The 14,531-nt window shown below is 39.2% G+C and overlaps 1 protein-coding gene across 1 annotated transcript in view; it reads right to left on the reverse strand.

Annotated features, from left to right (window-relative positions):
- LOC121528287 (liprin-alpha-3-like) overlaps positions 1-5,708 on the reverse strand; it is a 29,823-nt gene extending 24,115 nt beyond the window's left edge. Inside the window, exons 1-4 of the mRNA XM_041815652.1 lie at positions 5,549-5,708; positions 1,221-1,322; positions 713-877; positions 112-186 (exon numbers count right to left, since the gene is read on the reverse strand). Coding sequence (XP_041671586.1) covers positions 112-186; positions 713-877; positions 1,221-1,322; positions 5,549-5,695 — 489 coding nt within the window. The 5' untranslated portion in view covers positions 5,696-5,708. The remainder of the gene's footprint in view (positions 1-111; positions 187-712; positions 878-1,220; positions 1,323-5,548) is intronic.
- Between the last annotated feature and the right edge of the window lie 8,823 nt (positions 5,709-14,531).

Here is a 14,531-nt window from a genome sequence, read left to right on the forward strand (position 1 = left end):
ACCTGGAAAGAGGGAGACAAAATAGGCAAACAGACAAGACAAATAAACGTTACTTCTTTACACTAAACCACACATGAAATAAGAAAATCTTTCAATCACAATGAACATTACCTCTTGAGAAGACGCTGCTAGTTGGTCCTCTAACATGGACACCCTCTCTAGGGCCACACGGAGCCTCTCTCGGACCTGTGAGGTTGAAGTAATATCACTCAACTGACTCTTTTGGCAATTTGTGATGCAGGTACAATACAAGATTGTAAGGCAATGAAATGAACTGAACACTTAATAGGTTCATGTACGATATTTCTGAGCACTGCCATGTCCTTTGTTGGACTTTTTTAGTATTTTGGATCTAATCTCATGATTAGAGGCTTGAGACTCTTCAGTAAGACTTAAAAAATATTTACCAAGGGATCTATTCTAGTTTGCATCAAAAGCACACTGCTACTTCTAAGACATATAAGCCAATAAAATGCAGAGATTTATCCTTCAATTGAGGCCATTGAGGACTGTAAATTTCTAATAAAAGACTAAATAGATAGGGTTTTTTTTCTGCATACTTAGATGTTACACTGAAGCAGGAACATTGTAAGGGAATTGTAGTAGATATAGTATTTATATAATTATTAGTGTGAGATTAAAAAAAAAGCAAGCCAGCCACCATTTTCAGTGCAATTAGGAAAAGCTAACAGGAGCTAACAGTCCGACCCACCTTCTCGTCTAGGGCCTTGTGGTGCTCAAACAGAGACTTGAGGGCCTTGAGGACTTCTACCTCACTGGAGACCCCTGCTGGGGACTGGGCTTGTCTTTTCACTACCGTCATCCTCAGACTGCGCTCGTGGCGAGACACCAGACACTCCAGGTGTTCCAGCAACAACTACAGGAGTAAGCAGGTCAGGAGAATGGGTGAGAGAGGGGAAAATGACAGGAGGATGTGAAGAAGTGGCCGGAGAGGAGTAGAAGAAGGAAGTTTGAAGGACGGGGGCACAGCGGATGTGATGGAGGGTAAATAAAGGTAGGGAAAAGGATGGCGAGTGAGTGTTGGTTAGCATAAAGGGAAAAGGAGTGATAAGGAAAGCAGATAGGGACAAAAAGAGTCACAAAGAGGAAAAAAACAAGCAAATGAAACAGTGTCACACCCACACAAGCACAATGGGTGAGGAGGATAACACTGAGGCTGTTACAGTGCTAATAGGCAAAATGGCTGCTAAACATCTTACACGTGTGTTGTTTCTCTCCGCCTTGAGCTCAGCGATCTCCTCCTCCCTCTCCAGAAGCTGCTCCCGGCAAACGTTCAGCTCTTTAGTCAACACAGCAAACTCCTGTGGAACACACAAGCTGCATTCAGGGGCAAAGAAAACAAACTGTTTAAATGAGCGGGTTTAATAGTTTAAGTGGTGTCTGTTCAGCTGCACTGTTTAAAGCAGTAAATAGTAATTTGGCTGAAATCTTGTAATGCTGAAAATCAAGACAGTTAACCCCTCTCCTTAAACATACATAACACAAAAATATATACATTTCTAAAGCCCTGCAGATACAGGCAGCTCTGCAAAACACCTGAGACCCTGCATGTATGAAGGCGCACATGATGTAAACCTCCATAATAATCATGTAAATCACTGACACAGTTCCCAACACCACTCTCTCACTCATCCTCCTCTGTGAACTCACATTCATGGATGGATTACATCACACTGTTACACAATGGCTCTGCACTGGAATGCACAAGAGAGACCCCAAAAAACACAGCATCGATATGTCATTTACAACACCGTTGGGAATACATTTTCAAACTCCCGCAGAACGCAGGAACAGCAAATAGGAGAGCCAGCCTTACATTTTCTTAAACAAAAGGAAAAGGATCCACTGCTGCTGATTTCTTCATGTCTCTATAAAACAGCATCAAAGCCCAGAGCTCAGAGGCAAACGCAGGTTAGGAGAATGAGATATTTACGTTTAGGATTACCTGCGTTATGGTTCAGAAACAGCTGATAGTAGACACATTAAATTGGTCTGTGTTTGCATGGAGAAGGGAAAAGAGGAAGAGTCAGAGCGGGATCTATACAGATGGTGACACAGTGGGTCCATTGGCTCTTGGCTTTATGGGATCCTTTTTTGTTTGGATAGGGGTCAGCTTCTCAGCTGGCTACTCTTGTCCCTTTTTAGTTTCTTTTCTGTTTTACCTCAATCTATCTTTATTGGTGTTGCCCTACATTCATCTAGATGTGTACAAAACTGCAGTCCCATTCTATAACTGAGAGGCAAACCTGCCTTTATTTATACAGGGGATTAATGATAATTTACAGATTTTGAGACACTGACTTAACTCACTCTGTAGAGTGTATGGCCCAAATATGGAAGAAATGTCATAGACATACTGATTATTGGCACAACTCCCAACTAGTGACTGTGATGCATGCCATCCTCACTCTCTTACCCATATTTTCATAACTCTTCAGTTTCTGTCCAGTGAAAACAGAATCCAAAAGGTTAACCTTAATGTATATTGCAGGTTTGTTCAAAATAGGCTGCAAAATGCTTCTCAAAGTTGAAACAATTATAACTATATTTATCAAAACAAAACATAAACTGCAACTGTGCTAATAACACCAGAATACAACCTTTTCCATGTGATAGAAACAAAAGCCTGCACAGCATCAACACCACCAGAGTAAATACTGACGCTTTCACAGTGTCTGTATGGGTCCACATCACAGAGTGTTGATTTGATTATTTTTGGGGAGTTGGTACCTTCACACAATGGGACAAGGAACCAGTTATGGTCACTTCAGCCAACCACTTTCACAGCCGCCCCCCAAACTCTCTGTAATACAGCTGAACCAGAATGATTTTCTCAGCCAATCAGTGGAGATCAGTTAATGTCACATAAAGTGACATCACACCATCTGACCAATGAGCAGCAGCCCAGAGCATCTCAAACTTCCTGTTTTCTCCAGAACTCGCAAAATGCCATTTACGTCTCTTTTGGTCCCAACAGAGAACTGAATTGGAGTTCAATTTATACTTTGGGAGTTAAAATAATTCTGAAATATACAACACTGAGAATTTAACAGTTCAGTTTTTGATGTGTACTGTTCAAAGGTATTTATTTAAACAAGTACCACAACTTATAGCTTCCTTTCCATGGAATACAATTTTGGCAGATGATAGATGAGACAAGCCTAAAATCCAGTATGAAGTAGTTGCCCAAATATTATGAATACTTACATCATAACCAAATTTCCAGCACTATTTGTACCATGCATTTTTATTATACACTGGGGGTTACGATCAGTTTCTAAGAGATCCAGTTATCATTTTTAAACTCACATTGTTGACACAGGGAAATTTCCATTTCACTAAAACTGACTAACAACCTTGACTTGTTATGCAATGACTCATGACCAGAAGTGGAAAGGTACACAACTATAGTACTCAAGTGAAGGTACAGTTACTCTTGTTAAAATTTACTTAAGTAAAAGCTATATCACCGGTCCATAGATCTCAAGTAAGAGAAAAAAGTATTTAACTTAAAGTTTACTTTATTTAAAGTATTGAGAACTGGATGTTTCCCTATTGGCAAAAACAACAAGAGAATAGATCTTACACCAGGTTGTTTAGCTAAGTCACACTTTTGTAGTGAAGTAAAATACACAGCAAAATTGACAGTGTTATTTCAACCCATACAGAGTCAAATTTAAAACTTTAAGATTGTCTGTGTTGGTCCACACTACATATAGTTAAACTGCACTTTGAAAGCATGAAGTATTTTCCAATATGACAGAGGTGCAGTAACTTTTGAAAATCTGTGATAAGGTAAACAAAACAGAGACTCAACCTCATTGCAAGGCAACACATAGCACTGCATCTTGTATCCTTTAGATGCACCTAAAGTCATAGGCAGGAATTCTAACTCAGTTGATAACTTCACTCGTGGTGCAAATCTGTCTAACAACAAAAGAACCCCAGCAGGGCCACTTTACAAGAAGCAACATCTAAACACAACTAAACAAATGTAAAACATGTCTAAACAATCCGCCCAAGGCCATGATGGGAAAATCTGCCCACACCCCCTCCCCCCCAGATTTGAAATAGCAGAGTGCTGAGCTTAGATCGGTTTCAACAGAGGCGGAACAAGTACAAGAGTATTGAACTCAAGTAAAAGTGCAGTAACTGTGTTTTAAACCTATTTAAGTCAAGTGAATACTGATTTCAAAATGTACTCAAAAAAGTACAAATATGCAGAAAAAACTACTCTATTATGGTAATCTGAGTAAATGTGAATAGTTACTTTCCACCCTTGCTCATGACATCAAGTTCAAATTTCATAAATAATGATGTTGAGTGGATGTAAATGATAGGAATAAGTTGTAACTTATTGGTCATATAATTTTTTACAGTGTGGGATCTTATCATTGGATCATGTTTCAGGATGACATACTGTATGTTGCTGTATTGATATTTTGTCATGCCTCTTGTGATGACATCAATTGTCACCAAAACAAGTGAAGACATTTCTGTTAGCGGTTTAATTGACAGTTTAATTTCTGCTACAGAATAGGACCAGAACATATTTATTAGCATTTCATTTTCATTATAACGCGATTTGTACCAATTATATTCAGAGGTTTTCTGTTTTTATGAAACTGTATCACTTTTCAAACAACTAAATTATAAAAAAAGAAGCTTCAGAGAAACCAAACAGTTGTGCAATGTCTTAAAATAATGAGATACTTTGTTTAATGTGCTCTGTAACTTAAGTGCTTGTGCCATTTTTCTGTTTCCTATCAGATTTTAACATCAATTACTCCTCTGACTGCACTGAGATGTAAAAACGAGCTGACTTTATTTCTAGAAACTGGATTAATAATGGAAGTTAGAGCTGTTACAAATCACAGAAGGTTTACAGTGAATCTGACTGAATTGAGGTAATTTGTGCGGACTCATTTTTCACATTTTAGAAGCTACTGAAATCATAAAGGCACCTCCTGAATGGTGCTGAAAAGACAATAAAGTAGGAAAGCATACTTTAAAACATAAAAAATAAAAAGCTGTTGGTTTTATTGATGTTGGATAAAATCTTCAAATTCCATTTATAATTAATTAGCTTGTTCGCCCAGAAAACAAAGAAGAATTCCTAGAAAATCTCATATCCAAAGCCATAAACAAATATTAGCTCCCAGCATCATTAATCATCCACTAACCACACGGTCAACAAACATAATAAAACCTGATTACACAATAAGAGGAAAAATGTGGATGCTACTTTGACTAAACAGCCTGAGGATGATAGGAACATAAACCCTTTCCATTAGTTAGAAAAATTATGGAGAAAAACTCCGACAGGGAAGTATTTAACTTCCATTTTTTAGATGTGTCTCTGCATGAACTGTCACTGCAAAGGCTTACTGTCTCATGAGCTCCCCACACTCAGAGGAAGGCACTCATACATAACCACACACTGATATCACAGAGGATAAACCACACAAGAAGGAGGATTAAACATGAAAACTTCCTCTGTATTCACAGATTTAACAGACTACAGTACCTGTGGCAGAGCGATCGACAGCTGCCTTTGGAGGGACTCCTTCTCGTGTCCAAGCTCGCGGAGGCGGAGCTGAGCCGTTCCCAGGCTCTCCTGCGTCTCCCTCAGGTTCTCCAGCAGCCTCTCCCTCTCCGTCAGCATGTTCACCATTAGAGACTCCAGGTTTCCCGTGCTGCCTCCTTCGTCCCCTCTGGGCTCCCCTCCTCTGAAGCCCCCTCCTCCCATAGCACCGCCGGGGCCTCCGACTCCTGCCCCGGCAGGTGAAGAGGGGCCCCCACCTGTCCCACTGCGCCCATCCTCAGAAATGGTGGGCATCACTTCGCACATCATCATGAGACCGGGCGTGTGAGTCGAGTTAATAAAGAGAACTAAACAGAGGATTGTGCGTGCGAATTGTCTGTTTTGCGTGCCTTGGGTTGTTTATGAGCTCGTACTAAAAGTTTAATGTACAAAATATAAATCTTTACATCTTCAGTTTTTCCAAAAATATCATTCCTTTGGTCTGCATCTCTTCCTCTCTTTATTGCCTTTTAAAAATCTCACTTCTATACGCCTTTGCTTGCTTGTCTTCCCTCACAAAGTCCCAACCCGCATGGTAAGTGATCAGAATGCTAACGTGTTCCTGCGTTATGCAAGAGGAACAAGTATCTATGGGAAAGCCGTTGCGTGGGTGGTGAGGATTGGCAGAGGGTGAGGAAGGGAAGGGGACCTGGGGATGGAGAGGATAGAACAGGACTGATGCTCCCAAATTTTGTCCACGAGGCAGAGCTCCTCACAGCACCGGGGTTAAGAGCTGAAAGAGAGAACAGGCCAAGCATTAGATCCCTCTCCATAAACTTCACTGTGCATTAAGCAAATTAGAAAGACACAGCAAGAGTGAGCCAGTGCTTTGAGACAACATGGACTACTGTAAGTCTAAGAAAATGTGGCAGCTGAGTCAGATGATACACAATTATCATTTTGACATAACAAAGAATTTGTTGACGATACATAATAATGTGATGACAGCTCTTTTAAATGACAAATTCAGGATCACTGATTATAAATTTCCTTTGAATCACTGCAGTCTCAGGTTGCTCTGAATGAAAGGCAGGATGAATTTAACAGCATACTACAGACGCCCTAGAAGTCCATAGATCTCATTTTACTCCATGTTCCTATATAAAGGTACAAACTAAACCAATTCAAAAAAGGTGGGACATTGTGTAAAATGTGAAAATGTGAGTCGCAAATCCTTTTTGACCTACATTCAATCGAATGCAATGCAAAGATATGATATTAAATGTTCTAAATGATACAATTTTTAAAGACTATAAACACATTCTGAATTTGATGCCCGCAACATGCTCCAAAAAAGTTGGGACAAGAGCATTTTTACCTCTGTTTTATATCACCTTTCCTTCTAACTTCTAAGCATCTGGGACTCAAGACACTTACTGTTCAAGTATTAAAAATGGAAATCCTACCTATTCTTGCTGGATGTACAGTCATGTGAATAAGTCTAAGGCATGCAGGGTGCTAAGGATTCATCACGGCGTTTGTGAAATTTACAGCAGGATCAGGGGCTCGTGGCAACCCTACTGCCTACCCGAATGGTTCCCTAGGCCATGCTTACTCGCCACATCCACCCCTTACTCCATCCTAAAGGTGAAGACTTCAGTTATATTTTTATTGGAACATTTTCCCACGGCCCTTGTAAGATGTAAAGATATCCAGAGCATGACCTGGGTTGTGTAAAATCTCCTTCCTGCCCAATGATGCCCAAAAGCAGGCTGATTACATGGCTTACTTCAGCTTAAATTCTGCACAGTATTGTATACCAAGTGCAGGGTATCCATTGTCATATTTTGTGCTTCATAGTGGGCCATACAAGAGACTTTTTGTTGGCCAGTCTACTGCCTACACTCTTTTACTGTGAAGCCATGCTGTCGTAACTCATGAAGAGTCATTGTCTTGTTGAAATAAACAAAGGTGGAAAAAGTACACGACTGTTGTGCTCAAGTATTACTACAGTTACTACAGCTAAAATTGAGTTTAGTACTGGTCTAAAAACCTACTCAAGTACAAGTAAAAAGTATTTCATTCAAAGTTTACTTTAGGTACCGTGTAGCTACTAGTAGCACAGTAAAATATGTTCTTCCCGTATTGGCAAAAACAACAAGAGAATAGATCTCCAACCAGGTTGTTCAGGTAAGGTCACGCCTCTATGATAAATAGCATACACAAACTGCTAATATCAATCAAACTCATTTGGAGTTTAATACAACACTTTTAGAGTGCTGCAGTTAAATCTGTGGCAAGAACAAAGTGGAGACTCTACCTCACCGCAAGGCAAGAATATGCATCCTTTAGGAACAGGCGGGAACTTGAAACTCAGTGGATAACTTCACTCATGTAGCAAATGTCTCCCACATAAAAAAAGCAACAATGTTCCACCAGAAACACGAGCAAAAGAACCTCAGCAGGGATCACTGTGCAACAGGCAACATCTAAATGCAACTAAACTCATGTAAACACTCTTCCCAAGGGCATGATGGGGAACTGTGTAGCCAACAGAGGTGGAAAAAGTACATGATTATTGTACTTAGGTAAGAGTACAGTTACTCTGGTTAAGGGCTGAACGATTTGGGAAAATAATCTAATTGTGATTTTTTTTACCTAATATTGCGATTGCAATTTAATATGCAATTATCTTAAGTTCCTCATCTCATGTATTTTCCAACAAAAACAAAGAATAACTCATTCTAAACTATAGCAAACACAAAATTAGATTAAACTAGGGCTGAACAAAATGATTGTGACTAATTTTACCAATTGGATATGAACTGTTGTATTAAAGGGAATGATAATTTTATATAATTCTCATATTTAACACGAAAAACATACAGAAATGGAGAAAATAGGATTTTTTTGAACACGATTCTAAAAATATGCCATTAGAACAATTGCATGATATGTAATGCTTAACGTCTCTGCTGCAACAAAGTTTTAAACTGGTGTTTTGACACAAATTTTAGGTAAAAGAAATATTGCACCTTCTGCGATTTGAAAATTGCAGCAGGCCATATTGTTATTTAATCTATTTTGCGATTAATTGTCCAGCCCTAGTCTGGTTAAAACGTACTTAAGTAGAAGCAAAAGCACTGATTTCAAAATGTACTAAAAAGATACAAGTACACAAAAAAGTTCTCAATTACAGTAATTTGAGTAAATGTATTTAGTTACTTTCCAGCCCTGGAAATAAGCAGGGATGTCCCTAAAAATAGGTTGTGTGCTCCAAAACCTGTATGTACATCACAGTATTAATGTGCAAGGAAATCATGGCATTGGTATGAGGGAAAATGGGTATAGGGAAATGTTCTTTAATAACAAAACCAGCTTTCCTGCTGTATGCTTTCACTAGGGTTGGGTATTGCTGTTTTTTTTTCCAGATACTGGTGCTTATCTATCCTTTTTAAAAGGTGCAAGTGCCTGAATCAATACTTTTAAGAGAAAAAGGGCTTTTTAAAAGTTGGCAGCTGAATAAAAGCTGTATCATAGATGATTCACAAATGAGATGCCAATAGATCATACAAGTAAAGAAAACAGGTGCAACTTCCTTACTTAACTGATTCATTCCTTCCTTTGGTGTAACGGGAGTAGGGGTAGGGGTGGCTTGTAATTTTGTACGGTATTGAATATTTTAGTACAAGTGGTAAGTTGATACTGGTTTTCAATACACATCTCTAACGTTCACACCTAAACCAGTGCATTAAACTTAACACAAACACCACGCCTGTTAGAAGAGGTTAGCTTAGTAGAGGAAACAAGTAGCCCTGTATCCAAAATAGGCATGCTAATGAATGACTGACACCCTACAGTCATTTATTTAACAACAGATGAAATAAAGAAACAACTAGCATGCTGTTAGCTTGGTTAGCTTTACACAAACAGAGTAGTGTAGCTTTGTTCAATGTAACCATGCCACTGTAGTTTACAATATTGGGGTCACATGGTGTTCAGGTGTACACAAATTCCATCAATGACACCCTACAGTGATTTAAACACTAATAAATTCGGTGAAAGACAACAACCAGCAGCCTGCTAGCTTAGGCTAGCTTGTTACAACAGGACAAACAGTAGACTCACTTCATCCAAAGTAGCCTTACCACTGTAACTGCTGTTGAGGGTGCATCAAAGTGCTCAGGTATATAAAGATAAAACACGTACAAGTCTTTTTGTTCTGAATGATTAGGGGTTTGGCTGACATAACTACAAGTTAGCATGATGCAGATGTTGTCAGGGGGCTGAAGGCCTGCCCCAGCCTCACCTCTTTGATTTTTGTTTCTTGGTTTTTCAAAAGTTTGTTTGAGACAGTGTTTTCAATATGGCAACCACCGCGGATTGGCCTCAAAAGCCTCCTTCAGTAACCAAATAGCTGCAATCAGTAAGGCTATTACCCAGATTTTCTTCAGTCTGTGATGTAAACCTTGAAACCAGACTATCCTCAACTAGGGTTTAGCAACAAAAGCCTCTGTGATCAAACTTTTCATTGATTCTGGTGTCAACAGCTGTCACAGATTTCCCTTCATTCTAGGTGAGTTTCTGTTTTTTACATTCAGCTAGCATTCTTCAGTCATAAATGAGGTGAGTGATAATAATCAAGTAAACAAGAGTGGATTGTTTGCTGCACTTGGATGTGGATAACTAGTTAAAGACATTAATTCAAGCTTAATTGCAACAGACAAGAGCCGATAATCTGGGCTTGCATTGCGAAGGACAGTGTCCCACCCCTCTTGATCACCACATGGCTTGTTTTCATGAATCGAGCCAAAGTTGGTTTCAATGCATGATGAAGGTACAGAGAACAGGCAGAAACCTATGTAGATGTTTTAACAGAATCTGGTTCCTCAGAGTCTTTTGTGCAATCTGTAAACAAAGATTAACAACTTTGTTTTATATATATATTTGCGATCTCTAAATAAGTAACTAAACCCTCAGACAACTTCTTTTTAGATGAAAACTTTCTTTTGTATAACAGGTACAATTTAGTGGCCTACTTTTAAACAGTAAGACAGATCTCCAAATTTGAGCACAAAATATTTCAAATCTGTTCTACAACTACAAATAAATGTATCTATTGGCTCTACGGAGACAAGGGACGTACAAGCTGCCGGCTTTCATCACCTCAGAAAACAACAGTTACTGCTCACTTTTTCCACAACTCATGGGCTTGTGGGTAGTGTAGTTCTTTTCCCCAAAATTTCAATGTTGTGGCTGCATACAGAAATTTAACCACTATGACAACCCAGTTCCTAGAAATTTCAAATAAACCACTTTTTGTGGGAAACCTCCCGTACAAAGTTTTTTGGAAGGTGATTGGACAAACATTCTGTCACATTTATTATAGACCAATCAGACTGACAAGATAAATTGAGGTAGCAGTTATGTACTGTTCCGGTCAGTAATGTGAGCTTCACCAAAGGGACATCAAAGCTAATTGCTTCACCAGTGGAAGTCATTGCTACCTGGCTTGCAATTCAGCTAAACCTGCCCATAACTATCATGAATTTTTGCTGAAGCAGGTCGGGAGAAGAATGAAACTGTCTTTCCACCAAGATACACTTTCAGTGCGGTTCTTTGCCTTCTTTTTAAAAAGGTATTGTGGTCCAGTTCTGGTAAAACTGCCTCCGACTATAGCTACAGCTATAGTGATCTTTGCCCCCCCCCCAGGAGGTGTCCTGAACCCCAGGTGGGGAAGCAATGGTCTATGCCAGCGTTCTCGATTAGTAGGTCGGACCCAAAAGTTGGTCACACAATAGTTTTCAGTGGGTCACGACTAGGTGTCTGAAAAAAAATGGTGGCAAAACTCCTGAAGTCCTTATTGGACATGCATTAAAACCTTCTATTCTACCCTGTTTGACTGTGAAATTGGGTCAATTTAAATGTTTGATCAATATTTCAACTAATTTATCTCTTCTTCTCGCAATAATTGGCTACTTTCCTCATGACAATGAAGTCTTTGCTCAAGTTCTTTGGAAAATTGGCGAAAATTGACATAATGATGGGAAAGAGGGTGTAAAATTTGTCAGTTCTGTCCCTTTTCTTTTTCATATCAGGTGTTTGGTCCAGGCATGCTCCAAACGGCAACATATTCAATTAACTAAACATGCGTTGATGAAGATTTTTTGGAAACATGAGTCGTGAGCTGTCGTAAGACAGACTGGTGGATCCTGCGGCCGTACCAGTTGAGAACCAATTGTCTGTGGCCATCTACATGCTAACCAAGCAGTGTTAATTTTGGCAGCTATTTTTAATTTTAGTCTTAGTTTCAGTCTTTTAATGAAATGCATTTTAGTTTTAGTCACATTTTAGTCATTTCTATCCTTTTAATTTTTAGTCTAGATTTAGTCGATGAAAACTCAAAACATTTTAGTCTAGTTTTAGTCCATAAAAAGTCCTCTCATTTTAGTCTTTACTTTTAGTCGAAATATTTATTTTCTTGCCTGAATCTTGTACCAAATCATGTTAGTGTATTCTATGCACCCCGCCAAACCTGGGGTCCCTGCTTTCTACAGCTGAGAGACAGAATAGCTCCAGCAGTAGCAGTTTTAGTCATCACAGATCTATTTTGTTAGTCTTGGTCTGATTTTTGTCATAGGAAAAAAGGCTGTCGACGAACATTTTCAGTCATAGTTGTAGTCAACGAAATTAAAACTGCAACCAAGGCATTTCACGTGTTTTAAGAGTGCCGTAACTTGGGATCGTTCAAATTATTGAGGGGTTTCTTGACAGAAAAAAAAAAGGTTGAGAAATGCTGTTCTACAGGACCAAATACCATTGTTAAGCAGATGGATACGCCAGTTTCCTTGTTTTTCACTGGTGAATCCATCTTGCAAAGCTCACGTCTGAACTGTTTGGGCCCGGTTAGAAAGTGACAGGACCAATCAGCGACGAGGGGCAGTACTTTCAGGCACAGCAGTGTCCTTACGTAAACAAACAGCAGCAGGAGCTGGTGCAGCTATGGAGGAAGAGATTAGCGTGGATGCTGCTAAAGTGCCAGTTTTATCAGAACTTGATGACATGTCTTCATGAAAAGAAGAAAAAAGAACAGCAGTGAGTTGTTTTCTTTTCAAAAACGACAAAAGTCGAGTACTTACATGTCTATAGTCGCCATGTTTTGCGTTATTCCTCAATAGCTGCGCACACGGAGTTTGATAGCAGCTACGTCACGTGTTTTGTTGCTCTTACTGGCCCGTAGAGATGTGACAGACAGAACGTTCATCCAATCATACTCCGAGTTTTTTTCAAATCCTCTGCCTTTTCTCAAACGTTTCCTATTGAAGCTTTCCCAGATGGATGTGTGGAACAAATCCATCTGGCGTGTCAGGTTAACAACTTGTGGTAAGTCTACTTTAAATGGTATGATGTCTCATGATCAAATCCACAAAAGCATCATAGACTGTATGATGCTGTGGCTAATAGGGCTGAAACTCTGGGGTTTAGTTACTCTTTAAATATTTTTGTTCCATTTGTGCCTTGTTGGATAGGACACAGAGGAGAGACAGGGAATGTTGGGAGAAAGTGAAGGACGACATGTGGTAAATGACAAGAGATGGACCCAAACCAAGAACGGCCACAGTCATTTGTTAGTTTGTTTGGTCACATATTGCCCATTTTCATGCTAAACTAAGCTGACCAATCACTGTCTGTATCCTTATGTAGGATTGGTATTTAAACAGTATTTTAATCAAACCCCTAAACAAAGAAGTAACTTGAAGGGAATGTAAACTGTTTCTTTAAGGTCTCAGTCAGTGATTGTGATACGTTTCACTTTGTAACTGATGAAAATCAAAACTCCAAATTTAATGATTCAAGCAGAATTACAGCACTTTAATTTGCTCTTGCTTTCAGTTTTTCTTCTGAAACTATACGATGGGGAATCCAAACACATTGAAAACACTTGCTTTAATCAGTTTTGTTGTAAATTATCTGTATACCTTAAATTACTCTCTTAACTGCATAAAGCTTCTGGCTCACGCTGCAAACTGTGGGCCAAAACGGTATGGATTCAGGCAATCAGCATTATTGTAGCGCCTCGTGTCGCTCTCTTTTTTCCTCCCATATTCTTCACTGTCTAGTCTATAATACTCAGGGGCTTGCACTGGCCTTTATACTTTTAAGTGGTTTGGACTGATTTAGTGCCCCATGCAGGCTTCCTTACGTCAGTGAGACTGGGCAGCACAATACAGAATGCCTTTGTCAGACTAAATTCATCCATTTTGTGAATCAAACCTATTTAGCACACAGGCCTGAGCACCCGTGAAAATAAGTCGTGCCAGTTTTCTCATTATTATTATATGGACATCCAGTACCAAAGATGGGGACTGCTCGCTGGTAATTGGAGGCCTGATACAGACACTGAATTAGCTCCTCATGCTGGTGAGCTGGCTGGAGCACTTGGCAACATCACAGTGTGTCCCACTAAAAAACAACTTACTTCCTCCCCGACTTCACTGATGGATTATCACTGATGCAAGACTGAGCTTTCACTGCATTTCCTTCAAATACAGTAGAAGAGTTCAAAAGTCAGAAGAAAATCCTCATAATGGCACGTCACAGAAACAGTTGTGAAATGTGTCATCTTAATATCACACTAAATTGGGTCAGACTCCCCCGATAAGTTTAAGATTCAAATCAAGTTAGGAAGACTGCAAATTGATTCTTGTTTGCAGTAAAATCTCTGTAGTTTTTCTTCTTTTTCAAATTACTACATCATTATATACAGAGCAATGCACAGAGCATGGAAAGATAAAAACATCTTAGTTTCAAATTTCCTGTTAGTTTATCATTCAAAGAGGGGTCTATCAGATAAACTGGTGCTAGTTTGTTTTTATTTTTAAGTGCTTTGCTTGTCTTAAAAGTAAGTATAACTTCAATGCTCAATGTCTTATTTTTTTTTCTGGAAGCTGTATAATCTAAAAAGTAGGAATGACGGAAGATTTCT

The sequence above is a fragment of the Cheilinus undulatus genome, linkage group 20 (genome assembly GCF_018320785.1).
Source record: "Cheilinus undulatus linkage group 20, ASM1832078v1, whole genome shotgun sequence".
In the NCBI taxonomy this organism is placed as follows: domain Eukaryota; kingdom Metazoa; phylum Chordata; class Actinopteri; order Labriformes; family Labridae; genus Cheilinus; species Cheilinus undulatus.